Below are 14,397 nucleotides of genomic sequence, written 5' to 3' on the forward strand. Positions count from 1 at the left end.
CGCTTGGTTCATGTCTAGATACATTTCACAGCATTCAGAGCAACGCTGGGCAACAGACGGAACCTGAGTGAGACAAGACCTTCTGGGATTTCACTTCTGCAAGCATCAAGCAACACTGTAATTGACAGCTGGGCTATTCATTCTGCGCAGCCATTCTGGAAAATGTCAGAAGAAGTCAAGAGGTAAAATCATTGTGAAGCAGGCCTGCATACTTTGTCTGAACAAGGTTCAGCTACTAGGCTGCCCTTTGCTGTCATTCATGTTTGCATTCACCCTTCAATAATATTCCCTTTAATCCGCGTCTACGCTTCTGTTTACTAATAGAAACGGACTGGGTTGCTGCCATATGAGGGGCAAGCTAAGCAATGTAGCATGCTGGCTATGAAGGCAGAGAAACCTGATCCTGCTGTTAGCCTGCAAGGAGAAAAACAATTAGCATATTAGCCTGGCTACCTAGGAGGTTAATCGAGACTGGTTGCTGAGGGCAGCGGCTGTGGTGGTGGTGGTGGTGGAGACGAGTAATCCTAACACTTTACCAACCTTCTCAGAAAATGGAAGTTTTGCTTCTGTGCTCACCCACAGATTCGGCCTCACAGAGTCATTTCTGTTGCTAAGAGAGAGAGCAAGAGAGAGCGAGAGAGAAAGATTGGATCTCTAAAGCAGAATCACCGCCTGCTGGGATCTGTGAAGGTCACTGCCATGTCCTCTGCGCACTCCCTCTCTCTATCGCTCTCTGTGCATCACCGCTCACAGCTCAAAGCACCAATTATAACGTTAACCATGTTTTGATGTCCATGTGTCAGTGCACCACTGGCATTGTTGATATCCGAGGTGGGTGGTGGGCTAAGGGGAGTGGAACGAAGATGAGGGGGAGGCTAGGAAATGGCTGGCTCTGCCTGATAATCAGCACCAGAAAATGCGAGTCCCATGGCGGTGAATGTGCTGGTCTGTCTGGCTGCTGTGATTCCATGCAACGACATGCAAGGTTAGGCTGTTTCTAGTACTTTAATAGCTCTGTATGGCAAACATAGAACATCCGAGTATATTTCATAGTTTAAACAGTCAAAAACATTCTGAGACAGTTCCTTTTTTACCACTGCTAAGAAACATACAAACATGTAAGTGACTTTTTAAATTAAGCTATAAAAGAAAAACTAAATCCAATACATGCTGCACGAGGGATGATTATATGCCGCTATCCCTCTATGAACGTCCAAATATAAAAACCAGCTCAACCTTTCAGGTGAAAAATTGTCAGGCATAAAAAAAGCTTTAAACGTTGACTTCTACGACTTGACTATAGGTCGTGCAGACCCAACCAATGCAAACTCTGACATTGAGCCGTTTGACTACAGCTGAAAAAGAGAAGTCGTTAAACACTAGAAACCATAAGCTGTAAACCAGCAGGACAGCCAGGTACTAGCTAGCTATCTCCCTCCTGCAGGCCTCCCATGCCAGCTTAGGTCTCAACCAGCAGAGATATATGCAAATGCGTTTCCACTGCCAGTTTGACTGGAGGAGGATAAGGTGGCTTAAGACAGTATCGCACACACTTTGAAAATGTTAGAAATATCATCCCAATGCTCTTCGCCCTTGTGGAGCCAGGTACGCATTGCCCCTCTAACCTTTCAACCTTTGAATGCTTCCTGGGGCACGGATGTCCTTTTAATAGTTCAGAGACTGGCCAAAGAAGACATAACAGCCTGACAGCAGGGTAGCATAGTGGCGGCCCTGGGTGTAGGGGGGCGGGGGACCTCTGTCTATCCCATGATATACATAGTCCAGCCTGATATATGGCCACTTCTTGTCTGTGGATTAACATATATCCCTGTGGCAAACTACAGTTGTCCCTAGATGGCCATCATTTCAGGCCCAGGGAGGATCTTCACTAGATAATAACTCATGAGTCACATGTTCCACATTAGAGGAGTATGAGAAAAGAAGGTTAATCAGTGATACCGAACATAGCCAGTTTGTAAAAGCTTGTTAAATCTAGTGTGTGCTGCTCAAGTACAACATCTATTTCTCCATCTGCTCAGAATCTAAAAGCACATTAAAATTGTGAGACATTTTTACTAAACTCCACACAGCTTATGTCTTTTTCTTTTTGGCTGGATCTTAAAAATAGATTAATGGGTTTTAAGTGAGCTATGAAGGAAAATTTCTGCTTTCCTTCTTAACATAGCTGACTGGATATTTTTTTGAAGAGGTCATCCTTGCTCTGGAAAATATTGCCAATTTGAAGCATTTTTCTGACTTCTTATAGACTGAACAAAGAATTCAAATTAAATAAGTAGCCAGCTAATGATTATGAAAAGAAGGGCTGGGAATAGGCATGTGAGCTGGAGTGGAAACTGGTCACGCTCTGCCCTGGGACAGCTGTGAGGCATGCTCTCTCTCCCGCAAGTGTCAACAACACATGACAAGACGCGTGCAATTCAGCTACTTGCCACAAGAACATAGTCCACCTACACGCATGCTTTCAGTGCACTTGTGCATGTGTGCAGATATACAGCTCTTTAGGAAAGGGTTTGTTTTTTTCATGTATTTTTTCAATTAGTTCTGGATTTTCATAAGCTTTGGGTTGAAGGGGACCAAGTTGGGCCAAGTTAGGCCGGGGTTAGTGAGAGCGACAGCTGATGGCAGGGTGTGTGCACTATGCTGTTCTGGCAAAATGCAGCTGGTCTGTTGCCAAGAGCAAGGGATACACAGGCTCACAACAGTTCCTCTCTGCAGGCACCTCAACAATCTATTCTGCTTAAAGGCGCACCGAAGAGTGCACCAGCAGAAGAGTGCATTTCCTCTGCCGTGGAATATTTTTTTCCTTGTGATACGGGGAAATGTTGCCAAAGACACGGAAACACTGAGGTGGGGTTCGGACTCATCTTTCATCAATTCCTTAGAATGAAAGCTAAGCCTTAGTGCATAAAAATCAATAACAATCTTCAATTATGGAAAATGCATTGGGATGATTTAAAATCCACCAGGGTTGCCATATTTCATTAGAGAGGCTCATTGGATTGATTTCTCCTCGCAGTTTGAAAGCAGATTTAAACAATACAGATTTGCCGTTCCACCGTTAAACAACCAAGTGTTAGTTATTAAGACTCTGATCATGTTTTTACCACGAAAACTTAAACCACACACTGACACGGGTCAGAGAAGATGGAGCCTCAGGACCAAATACGTTCTCAACCTTAACTTTATTAGTGAAAATGCACAAGCACAGTCTGGCCAACACATCAAACTCCCATTGAGGAAAACAAACCTTTAATAGCCTTGTGATTGCCCTGTTGACACTTGTCTGTTGCAAACATCAGAAACAGCACATGCTTAATTCAAGGTTTCAACGATAAATGGGCTATTTTAAATTAAATGTAATTATTTTAATTTATTACTCCTGCTGAAGGTTAGGATTTTGATATCAAGGAATTTAAAAAAAGAAACTACAATAGGCTAAAATTTGAATCATTGTACAGTCCTGTACAAGAGTCTTGAGCCATTCATTACAATTTGCTAGGAAAGTGGTGCAGTTATTTATTGAAACATGTAAACATACATGGAAGTACAATGCGGTATATGAGGCATAAACTGTTTGGGCAATTCTTATGAGCTTGAAAATCAATATATGCTATGACCACCTTTTTACTACAATACAGTCTAAACCAGGGATGGGCAATCTCAGTCCACGAGGGCCGGTGTCCTTGCAGGTTTTAGATGTGTCCTCGAACCAACACAGCTGATTTAAATGGCTAAATTAGCTCCTCAACATGTCCTGAAGTTCTCCAGAGGCCTGGTAACGAACTAATCATGTGATTCAGGTGTGTTGACCCAAGGTGAGATCTAAAACCTGCAGGGACACCAGCCCTCGTGGACTGAGATTGCCCACCCCTGGTCTAAACTCTTAAAGAAATTACAAGAAAGCTTCCCTAAGTAGTTTTCAGGAATAGTTCTTCAGGCTTCTTCACAGCTCTTCTTTGGCTGTTGTTGGCTACCTTTTGCTCCTTTCTCTCTCAAAATGGTCCTACACTGCTTCTATAATGTTGAAGTCTGGACCCTGGGGAGGCCAATCCATGACTGATAGAAAAAACACACAGTGGAGCACTTTTATTGTGATTCTGAAAAATAAAGTCATTGCCAATCATTGTCATTGACAATACTTTTTTGTCCTCCACTTATCTAGTTTCCTCACTTTTTTCAAGGACACACTGCACACCATGCCAACATATGCCAAGTTTTGGGTAATAGCACATAGCATCTCTTTGGGAATCATCTTGTTGGTTTAAAAATAAGTGGAAAGAAAAATGCTATTTTATGCCTCGCAAACTGTTTTATCTTTGGCTTTTTTAAGGTTCAACTAAAGTGTTTGTGTTACAGTGTGCTAGTTACAAAATGCATGAAAAGATTTGCATTTGGTTTTTTACAAAGTCGTCTGTTATGTGTAGACAACACTGGTCCATCGGTGCGTTGTTTTATGTGTGAACGATTCAGAGGTCAGTATTAAGAGGCTTAACAAATGAAAAAATACATTCCTCTGAAGATGGCCAGGTACATCGAGTGGACTAAAGATGACTGAAAAAGCAGCCAATGTCCAAACTTTGAAAGCGCTTCAGAAAGTCTGAAGAACTGCTCCTTGAAAACAAAATATAAAAATATATATAAATTAGGGCTGAACCCAACACTTGCACAGTATTTAACTTCAACACGTAATTCATCAGTATTACAATTTCCTATAATTGGGACGACCTTTAAAATAGCAGCATTACATATGAAAGATTTTGCAAGAAAATTTGACAAAATTTAAAGAAATAGCAGGTGACTCAAGATTTTTGCAAATGCCGTATCACATAAAGCAGAATTTATATTTATAGAGAAAAATGTAACACTGGTGACGGAGAGGGTCAAACAAATTTTATGTGTCAGACCGCAAATGTAAAACAGCTATATTTGCTGTGTAATTTAATGAGTAAACAATAGTGTTAGTTAGTTAGCGTATTGTCTGTCTTGTCTTAATGTTGGTTTAAAATGGAGCACTGTAACAAAAAATAATTTCCCCCAGGGATCAATAAAGTATTCTGATTCTGATTCTGATAGTGTATAATATTTGTCATCATTACTACAAAGACAAATATAGAGTGTAGACCCAGGACAAAAAAAGCATGCAAATATATCAGATTTGGATACAGCAAAGCAAATACAGAGTCGAGTGTACATGCAGAGCGAGGAGCACTGCTCCATCGCTGTTCTCGTTGGGCTGTTTAGACAGAAACAATTGCACAGTCCTGATGGCTGTTGGCTCTAAAGTGAACATAAAACTCTGCATGTTGCACCTTAGGGGGATGAGGGGGAGGCTGAAGGTAGCTGCATCAGCTGTTGTACTGAGGTGAGGTGGGAGGTGTATTTTTTTAGCCTCATTTGGTGTATATGTCTCATCAAAACACAGAGATACAATGGGTGGTGTGGTGCTTGGACTGAAGTACGTGACAGTTCACTCTTTTGTTGCTCGTACAGCAGCTGTGTACTGTCAGTTCATACCGGTGTGTAGCTGATGTGAAACCGCATTGTAACAGAAGCCTGTTTCTACATCTCAAAGTCCATCGCCAGGTTTCTTCTGAACATCTGTGGAGTCTTGTGTAAATGAAGTAGCAGTTTAACAGTAAAGTTGACCTCATGGGAAAAGATTTTTAAAAATTTTAAATGTTCTGATTGTGTAAACAGACCAACAGTGACAGTATATGCTTTGTGTCTGCACTTGTATGGTTACGAGACTCCTGCAGAGGTCATGGAGACAATCTACAAAAAAGAGCTTTGAAGCATTTGGTATCTGGACTTTAAGGCAAACACAGTTATTTTCAAAGTGTGACCAGGTCGATTTAGAGCCTCACTGTGCACCCTTACACTTAAATCTATCCAAACAGCAAATAAAAACATAACCCGAGTGTTAAAATAATAGCAAACAAAGTGCAAAATGCATTAGTCACAGATGGGGTTTTAAACTGTACTCTGTAAAAGAATGGCGAATGACTTATACTGCCCCCATGTTCTGCCTCTTAAATGCAGACCTAGGTTGCTGGAGCTGGAAAGAGTACACTATGATCGTAAATAAAAAGAGACACATTTGGAACCTGCCCTCAGACTGAAGCAACAATTGTTCAAAGACAGGAAAATTTATGCCCATAACCACAAAATCAATCGATAAATATTTTGATTATTTCATAAACTTCATTCGAATAATTTTATTTGCTTCTCACCTGTAGAACAGACCTGATCGAGGATTTCTCAGAGTTTTCACTGAGCCACTTTCTACAGAGGACAATGGCGCCATTCATGCTTGAATAGAAAGTGGTGCCACAAATGCAAAGCCTCTATACGCCTCCTCCTCCTCACACATTCAAAATAACACAGGCGTCATATAAGAACTCCTGGAGGTGGCATGATGCAGAGTAGATAACTAGACCATTAGATAACCATACTGCATTGAAGCATCACACCACAAAAAACGGTCCAGGACTCTACATGAGGAAAATAAAGAGCAGGCTTATATATTAACAAGCCTGTCAGCGTGGCCTTAGTGTACTCCACTTCAGTACCTCTGAGTGGGTATGCTTACATTTCCCCTCAGTCATACATATTCATTATAATTTTCTTGAGTGAGACTTTCCCTTCTTAGGAAACCCCTTATTTAGACTGTGTGAAGTCTTTACTGTAAAAAGGGAATTGAATAATCAAGCTCACCCAGGCAGCGAGAGAACGGCTGTTTACAGGATAACTTGAAGCAAATCAAATTAGAAATGTAGTAAATATGTGGTTTAAAAATGGCATTTGGGCAATCTGAAATGCCTGGCAGATAAATGATTCCATAAATATAGCCATTACAGCACAATGCCAGAAACAATGCCAGAAACATCAATAGCTTTTTTTTATTATTATTATCTTATGTTGGGCTTTTTTTTTTTCAGTCCACATAGGAGGAAGAACCAGACCTATAAAGTATTGTTCTGTAGTGTGGAATACAAGCGTATTGCCTTGTTTTAGAGAGGCAGAGGTAATGCTGTAAACATCGCTTGTTTACGGAGTTTTGATCATTTTTCCAACAACTCTTAGGTGCATCTATCAGCTTTGCCGTTTTAAGAACAGCACAGCGCAGGTTTGCAGACTTGAAATGGCCCCAATTCCAAAAATCCAAAATACTGCACTTGACGTTTTACTTCGCTACATCTTCTCATCTTTTTCCTACTTCCAGTACGATCCTTTGATCTTTCACTTCTATCTTATAAGCCTGACAGAGAAGAGTTAGGATACAGCTGTGTATCAACAGCAGAGCACACAAGGACACTACACAAGGTATGTAACACAACACCCCCTCTAAAACCCTTCGTCACCCTCAAACCCCCCGTTTCCATTTCCTCCTGTGTCTCTCTCAGAGTTTCCACCTCTGTTTCCTTGCCCGTGATTCCAGGTTCCCAGTACCGCCACAGAAAGCTGACCACCGCCACCACGCCAGCTATGCATCCTGTTTCTGACATATGCCAACTTAGCCTGCTGCACTAGTCAGCTGAACACAGATCCAGTTTCCCCTTCTTAATACCCCTAACAAGCCTTTTCCCTCAGCAGCCAAGTGTCAAGCCTATCAAAGTCACCTAACGGGATGACTCTGCCTTCCACACACAGCAACACAAAAACAAAGGGAAAGTACGAGCACTAACTAAGATACACGCTCTCATTTTTTGCTATTTCTCCTCATTTGCAAGATATAAGATGCAAACAGATACCGACTAACAGTCACAAGATGGATACCTAATTATATTTGCATGGTTTGTTTTCATCACTTTCTCAGCGGGATGATGAGAAGTATGAGGGAAGACATATGGTTTGATGCCATTTCTTACACCAGGATCCATGAGCACAACTAAATGACAGAATCCTGACAGCTAATACTGGTGTAGAAAATGTATTTCTATTAACAGGATACGAACCACAGGCTTTCAAGGTGGCTGTAATTAAACCGTCTCAGCTAACTATAGAACATTCTACAATCTTCCTCTTATTTCTAAAATCCTTGAAAGAGTGGAAACAGTAAACAGATTATTTGCAGAGGAATGGTATATTTGAAGAGTTTTAGTCAAGATTTAAAGTACATGGTAGCATAGAAACAGCACTAGTGAAGGTTATAAATGATCTGATTGCCTTTGACAGTGAACTCATCTCTATGCTCGTGTTGTTAAACCTCAGTGTAGGATTCAATACAGCTGATCATATCATTTTAATACAGAGACTAGAATGCATTATAGGTATTAAAGGAACTACACTATAATGGTTTGAATCATATCTATCTGGTAGACTCCAATTTGTTTATGTAAAAAACAAAAAGTTAGTCATGGAGTTCCACAGGGTTCTGTACTGGGACCAATACTATTTAAATTATAAAACACTGCTTTATTTATTTCTCTATAAAGCCAGTTGTTTTAACACCTGTTAAACAACAGGTGTGTCTTAAAGACAAACATCTGGATGAGCTCCAATTGTCTTCTCAAGTCAGACATAACTGGTTATTATATTTGGAACTAAACATCTTAGAAACATGGTGTTTCACGTATCGTGGATGGCAGTAACCTCCAGTAACAGTGTGAGGAATCTGAGTCATTTTTGATCAGAATATGTTATTCAATGTTCACATTAAACAAATATTTAAAAATGCTTCCTTTCACCATCGCAATAGCTCTAAAATTAGAAATATCCTGTCTTGAGGTGATGCTGAAAACCTATTTCATGCATTTGTTACTTCTAAGGTAAACTACTGTTATTCACTATTATCAGATTATTCTAAAAGTTGCCTGAAAAGCCTTCAGTTAATCCAAAGCACTGTAGTTAGAGTACTGACAGCAACTACAAAGAGAGCATATTTTTTCCACATATTGACTTCTCTTCATTGGCTCCCTGTTAAATGCAGAATCAAATTTAAACTCCTTCTCTCCACATACAAAATTTTTAAGAATCAGAACCCATCATATTTTAAAGACCTCATAGCAGTATATTATCCTAATGGAGCACACCGCTCTCAGACTGCTGGCTTGCTTGTGATTCCTAAAGTAGAATGGGAGGTAGAGCCGTCAGCTTTCAGGTCCCTCTTCTGCGGAACCAGCTCCAAGTTTGGACTTGGGAGACAGACACCTTTTAAGATTAGGATTAAAACTTTCCTTTTTGATAAAGCACATATTTAAGGCTGGATCGGTTGTCTTTGAGACATCCTATAGATATGCTGTAATAGGTTCCAACTCCTGTGAGACACTGAGCATTGATTTATTTACCACTGACGCATATCATTACATTTTTGTCCTCTCTCTCCCTTGGAGCAGATAGGAGTAAAACACACTTTTCTCTTCCTGAGCCTGGTTCCACAAGTGAGATCTTCCTGTTAAAAGGGAGTTCTTCCTTTCCACCCCCGTAAAGCCCTTGCTCATCAGACATTTGATTATTGGAATTTGCTTCCAAATAAATAGAAACCCAACAGTATTGTGATTGTGATTTGGCTCTATATTTAAAAAAAATAAATAAACATTAATTGAATTTAAGGGTGCAGCTCTTTATGTCCCATTTTATACCAGTCCTTATAAGAAAGAGATACAGGCAGGAAAGGGTCAAGTCCACCAAAAACACATGATAGCAGAGCAGTGGGAGTGAGAAGGGTCATTCATTTGAATATCAAGGACAAAGGATATCACTCTCACTCTCTGTTCTATCTGTCCATCAACACAAAAACATCCTCTTTCCCCCCAAATTCTATAAAACCGCTGAAGACAGATCGGCAGCATGACTGCACTTGCTTTCTTGTATTTGTTCTTTGGATTAATATTAACATATCTCCCATGGCAAGTAAGCATCGTAAAATAAAATACTGTAAGCCGTGTTTTGCACACTCTGAGAATTACTTTTAAAACACCCCTCTGTTCAGGGGACCACTTGGACTATACACAAGTGTGTGAGTCACGTATGAAGCTGCCTTTAATACAAATGTGAATCAGCCATGATTCATCTACCCCCAGCAAAGTAATGGGCAGTCACCCTTATTATACCGTTTCTATATTAGTCCTGCAGACAGGTTACCTTCATCATGCCACGAAAATATTTGATGTGCAGCACAAACACCTAGTGTAAACATTTAGGAGGATAAATGCAGGGGGGAAAGGATCCAAAATTGAAGAGGGCACGCTATCTCAATCTTAATGTCCATGAGAAGTCCCAGTGGACTTCATTAGGAGTGCAGGATCATATGCGTGGTTACATAAAACTAGTGCATGCCATGTGAAATCCACACTTTCACCTGAGAACTTAGCAGCTGACATGGCATGAGGATACTTTTGTGTTTTGCTAAAGCTAAATAAAATGAAGGAACTGCTCTCCTCTCATCCCACCCATAGCTGTCATGCAACATCACCCCCTTCATTCAGGAGTGGGAGGTAGTAAACAGCCAAAGGACAATAACAATCATGCTGAATTCATTCTAAAGGCGCTTCAATCGGCACAGCACTCCGGGGTGTGCAGAAGATGTACATAAAAAGGAAACCATCAGATTCAGCCAAGGGAAATGCAGCTTGCGTTATGAAAGCCATTATAGAACAAGAAGTCAGGTCAGTGCCATAGAAATACACAAGGATGTGTATAGCATGTGCATCAGTGATTATGTACGAGCAAATTCAGAAAGAAAGACTGTTGATGGGCCAGCAGACATACCTTGTTTTTAATGTTGCAGTGACAGCAAACAGTCCACAGATATTTGAGGGTCCTCCATAGCAGAATGATGAAGAGACCCCCAAAAAACGTCACCATGGAGGAGGCGAGGAATGCCCACCACATGCGCTGGCCATTATTGTCGCAGGGCACCTCGGACGAGTACGGGATGACAACGTCTGCCATCCTCGATATTAAGATCGAAGAGTCCGGATTTATGTTATTATTGATATTGCTTGTCCTCATAGAGCTGTCGCTTCCATGGGGAACCGTGCCATCTGCCTCAGCTAGCATTTAGGAGCCTTGGAGAGCCTGTGCCAGCGTCCCCAGCCCCACTCACCAGCCATATTGCTTGGGAAAAATAAAAACAAATCTCCCTCTTTGCTGTAGATTATGTTAACCCACCCGATAAAGTCTCTTTCCGTTTTTCACAAGCCTGTGAATTGTTTGTTCGTGACAGAAGGAGACACGGCACACGCGAACCTATCCAAAACAGCGGGTCGGTGGCCTTTGGCGAGAGGCATTTAAATCCGCAATAATGACGAATCTTAGGCGCTTCTCCTTCCGAGGGGGTTCTCTGGCTCTTTCACGCAATATGCCATGGCAGAGACGGCATCGTTTGCAGCCGTCGAGGCTGCCACTGATATTTCGGTTAATGTAAACACAGCGCCGGGGAAAATTGTTGCAGCCCAATCTCAGCGAGTCGACCTCTAGCCGTCTTCCATTCAGGTATCCTGTCGATTCACAGGCGGAGAATCGATTTCATTTTCTTGAAGCGTTAATCGAATGTGAGCGGACTGGAAAAGAAAAAAAAGGTTGGAAAAGCTGGGGAGAAAGTGCACATGAATCGAATTTAATTCTAGAGGTGTGTAGCTGTCACTGCAGAGAACAAGACTGTTTTCTTGCGGGCGTTTTCGTTGTCAATTCTGCGTAAAAGGGCTGGCGCTCGGGTGGTTATCGCTGTCTCCATTCGGTCCCCTGCAGCCCTGGCACGGAGCGGCCAGCTGAGAGCGCCTGTCAGATCCGCTCCAGAGGAGAGCGGGGAGATTTACAGGTAGGAGGGCGGAGCGAAGCGCTAATAATAAAGACGGACAGAGGGCAGAAATACCGTTTATTCCAAGTACCGACCGGAGTCCGCTGCTCGGACGTATAAAGAAGAAGTGGGCTACAGTTGCGCCTTTGCGTCTTTATTGCACGCCAGTGACGCACGTCGCAAAACAAGCAGGGATTTTAACAAAGGGACTGTGTTGATCAGCCACAAACTTCAGTATCCTGATTAACATAAAAAAAAAACGATAACCACTCCCACCCCATCCCCACTGGGTTCTTATACAAGGCAGCATAAAACAGCCTGTATGGATATTATTGTAATGAGTGTTCATTAAGGATAGTGCTCCTTTTTCAATTACTGAGTCTGTGGATTTTCATCTATGCATGGTTCCCATTTAAAAAACTGAACTTGGGCCACAGGATAAATGCCCCTCCCAATTACTGTAATATGCTTAGGCTTTTAGCTCACATATTGGGTCAAAAACAGGTGTGGATTGGTGATGACGGCAAGCTATGACTAGCAGTAGTTTATGGCTGCCCTCAAGTAACCAGCCAGAGCAAAGGATATGTGGATACAGCTGGTTTAGGGCCCTGAATAACCACTGACCTCTCTAATGAGCAGCAGACAGGCAGGTGCACACAGCCACCTGTGTCACAAGGCTCCAGACTTCTTAGAGATCGTTTGCAATGAAGTCCCATCAAAATGTCTTTCTTAATACTTAACTTTAGCTGACAGCTCAGCCAAAGGTTTCTTCTGGACTGCGATGATTGCAATGCCCGGATTAGCAAAGATCAAGGAAAGGAATATTAACAAGTGTTGCTCTAAGCCAGTCATTTTAGGGAATGAGTTTCACCATACAAATCCCCCATGAAGCCTGGTGGTATGAGACCTAATGTCAAGCACAGATTGTTTGAAAAGGTAAACATGCCGATGCATATGAAGAAGACGTGTGGTAAACTGGAAATATCAGTGTTTCAAAAACAAAAGCACCTGTAAATGCTACAAATCTGTTAAACTGGTGTAAAACACTGAAGACAAAGCTGTCTGTAAATGACAGCACTGCAGAGTTATGACTGTCTGCAGAAGCGCCTTGCAGAACAACACTCTACCCACCTTTGGTTCACATATTTAATAAGAGTAAAAGAAAAAGAGTAGCAACCTCCAAGTTTTTTTGTTGTTGTTGTTTTTTCTTAATCTTGTGATTTCCTATTTCCTTCCTTTATTTACACCAAGTTTGGTGAGAATCAGACAGGACAAATGTTAAAGCACACCTTTATTCAAGCAAGATTTGATCAGCAAGTCCTCAGCCTGGGACATAACTGTTCAAGTACAGGCATTAATCCACAGCTCTGAAGTCGTCCTCCTGCTGGTAAAACAGTGAACTGTCCCATTAAAGGCAAATGATGCTGCCCCACATTAGGTCTGCCATCATGATGCACTGCCAGGAAGCAAAAATGTTGCTTGAACTCAGGGTAGACTGGTGAAATGATAATAACTTTTAATAAGATTTCAAATGCCTTCAGATGAAAATATGTATTAATGCTCATTTTATAATACCTGGTTGTCAAATCTCATGAAAAAAAAGAAAGCACCCATAGCACATGTCCCATAATAAATAGTGCTGAGGGTTATACTGTTAGAGGGAGCTTCAACTGGTCTTTCCTGATGAAAGGCCAGCTGTTGGGTGAGTGGTTCCTGTGGGCCAGCAGAACTTTCACTCAAGGATGACGAGGCGGACAGACGATGGGATTGGCATTAAAGCAGTCAGGTGGTAATCTGCAGGACATTTTGGAGATGCTGAAGTCAACATGCCGGAGAACCAAAAGACGGCCAATCGAACAAATCCATCCCACCGAGCGTAAAACATGCCATCTCACTTCAACAACGAGATGTGACGTGAGCCTGGAAAGGCCACGGCTCACCAGTGCGGACTACAAAGATCCTTCGCTGTCAGACTTCAGACTTATCGTGTTCAGTTGAGCTGTCAGCAGCTGTCTTGAAACAGACACCCCAGCAGGAAGGTTGGAGACCATACTCCTTTCTAAAACAGGCACGAGGAGACTTGGAGGACATAAAGATCTTGGGCACTGCATAGTAGAGCTGCACATAAAAGTCTATCAGATTTAGGGAGTAATTTGAGGCCAACATCTCGAACAACATTCTCCGGAGAGCATTTTCACTGCCATGTTTATTCTCACCATTGTACAACTACAGCACATGGCCTGATATCAGAATCAGAATACTTTATTAATCCCTAGGGAAATTATATTGCTGATTATGCAGAATCAGTGCTGGATGTTTTTTGAGACACTGGGCGCTCTCTTGCCTCAAGGAATCCAACAGGCAGCTGTAGGGTGGTCACTCGCTGTGATATTATTGGTTAGAGGGCCACATGAACCCGGATGAAGAGCTCAGAGGTATCAGACTACAGTAGCTGCAGAATTCCAGCTGCATGGAACATGATTCTCATATCTTATATAGATCTGGACTATTTGTTCATTTTTGTAAGGAACACCTTGTTTTCCAAGCAAAACTCTTGTTTGTGTTAAAGAAATTATAGTGAAGTCTTGGTACTTGTCTTTAATGGAAATCTGATTGATTTTTTTAAAAATCCAACA

General features: G+C 41.7%; 1 protein-coding gene across 16 annotated transcripts in view; it reads right to left on the reverse strand.

Moving 5' to 3' along the window:
• Positions 1-11,958, reverse strand: part of kcnma1a (potassium large conductance calcium-activated channel, subfamily M, alpha member 1a) — a 150,921-nt gene extending 138,963 nt beyond the window's left edge. For 4 of the 16 annotated variants that reach the window (XM_086259353.1, XM_086259359.1, XM_086259362.1 and 1 more), the window contains exon 1: positions 10,732-11,932. In XM_086259353.1, coding sequence (XP_086115479.1) covers positions 10,732-11,022 — 291 coding nt within the window. In that variant the 5' untranslated portion in view covers positions 11,023-11,932. Of the gene's footprint in view, positions 1-10,731 lie in introns of all 16 variants that reach the window. The other 12 variants (XM_086259355.1, XM_086259352.1, XM_086259360.1 and 9 more) reach the window with 11 other exon arrangements.
• Positions 11,959-14,397: the final 2,439 nt, after the last annotated feature.

The sequence above is a fragment of the Aulonocara sp. 'chitande type north' Nkhata Bay genome, linkage group LG13 (assembly GCF_057382095.1).
Source record: "Aulonocara sp. 'chitande type north' Nkhata Bay isolate Kocher_YH1m ecotype deep benthic linkage group LG13, A_spYH_male_GT1.1, whole genome shotgun sequence".
Classification (NCBI taxonomy): domain Eukaryota; kingdom Metazoa; phylum Chordata; class Actinopteri; order Cichliformes; family Cichlidae; genus Aulonocara; species Aulonocara sp. 'chitande type north' Nkhata Bay.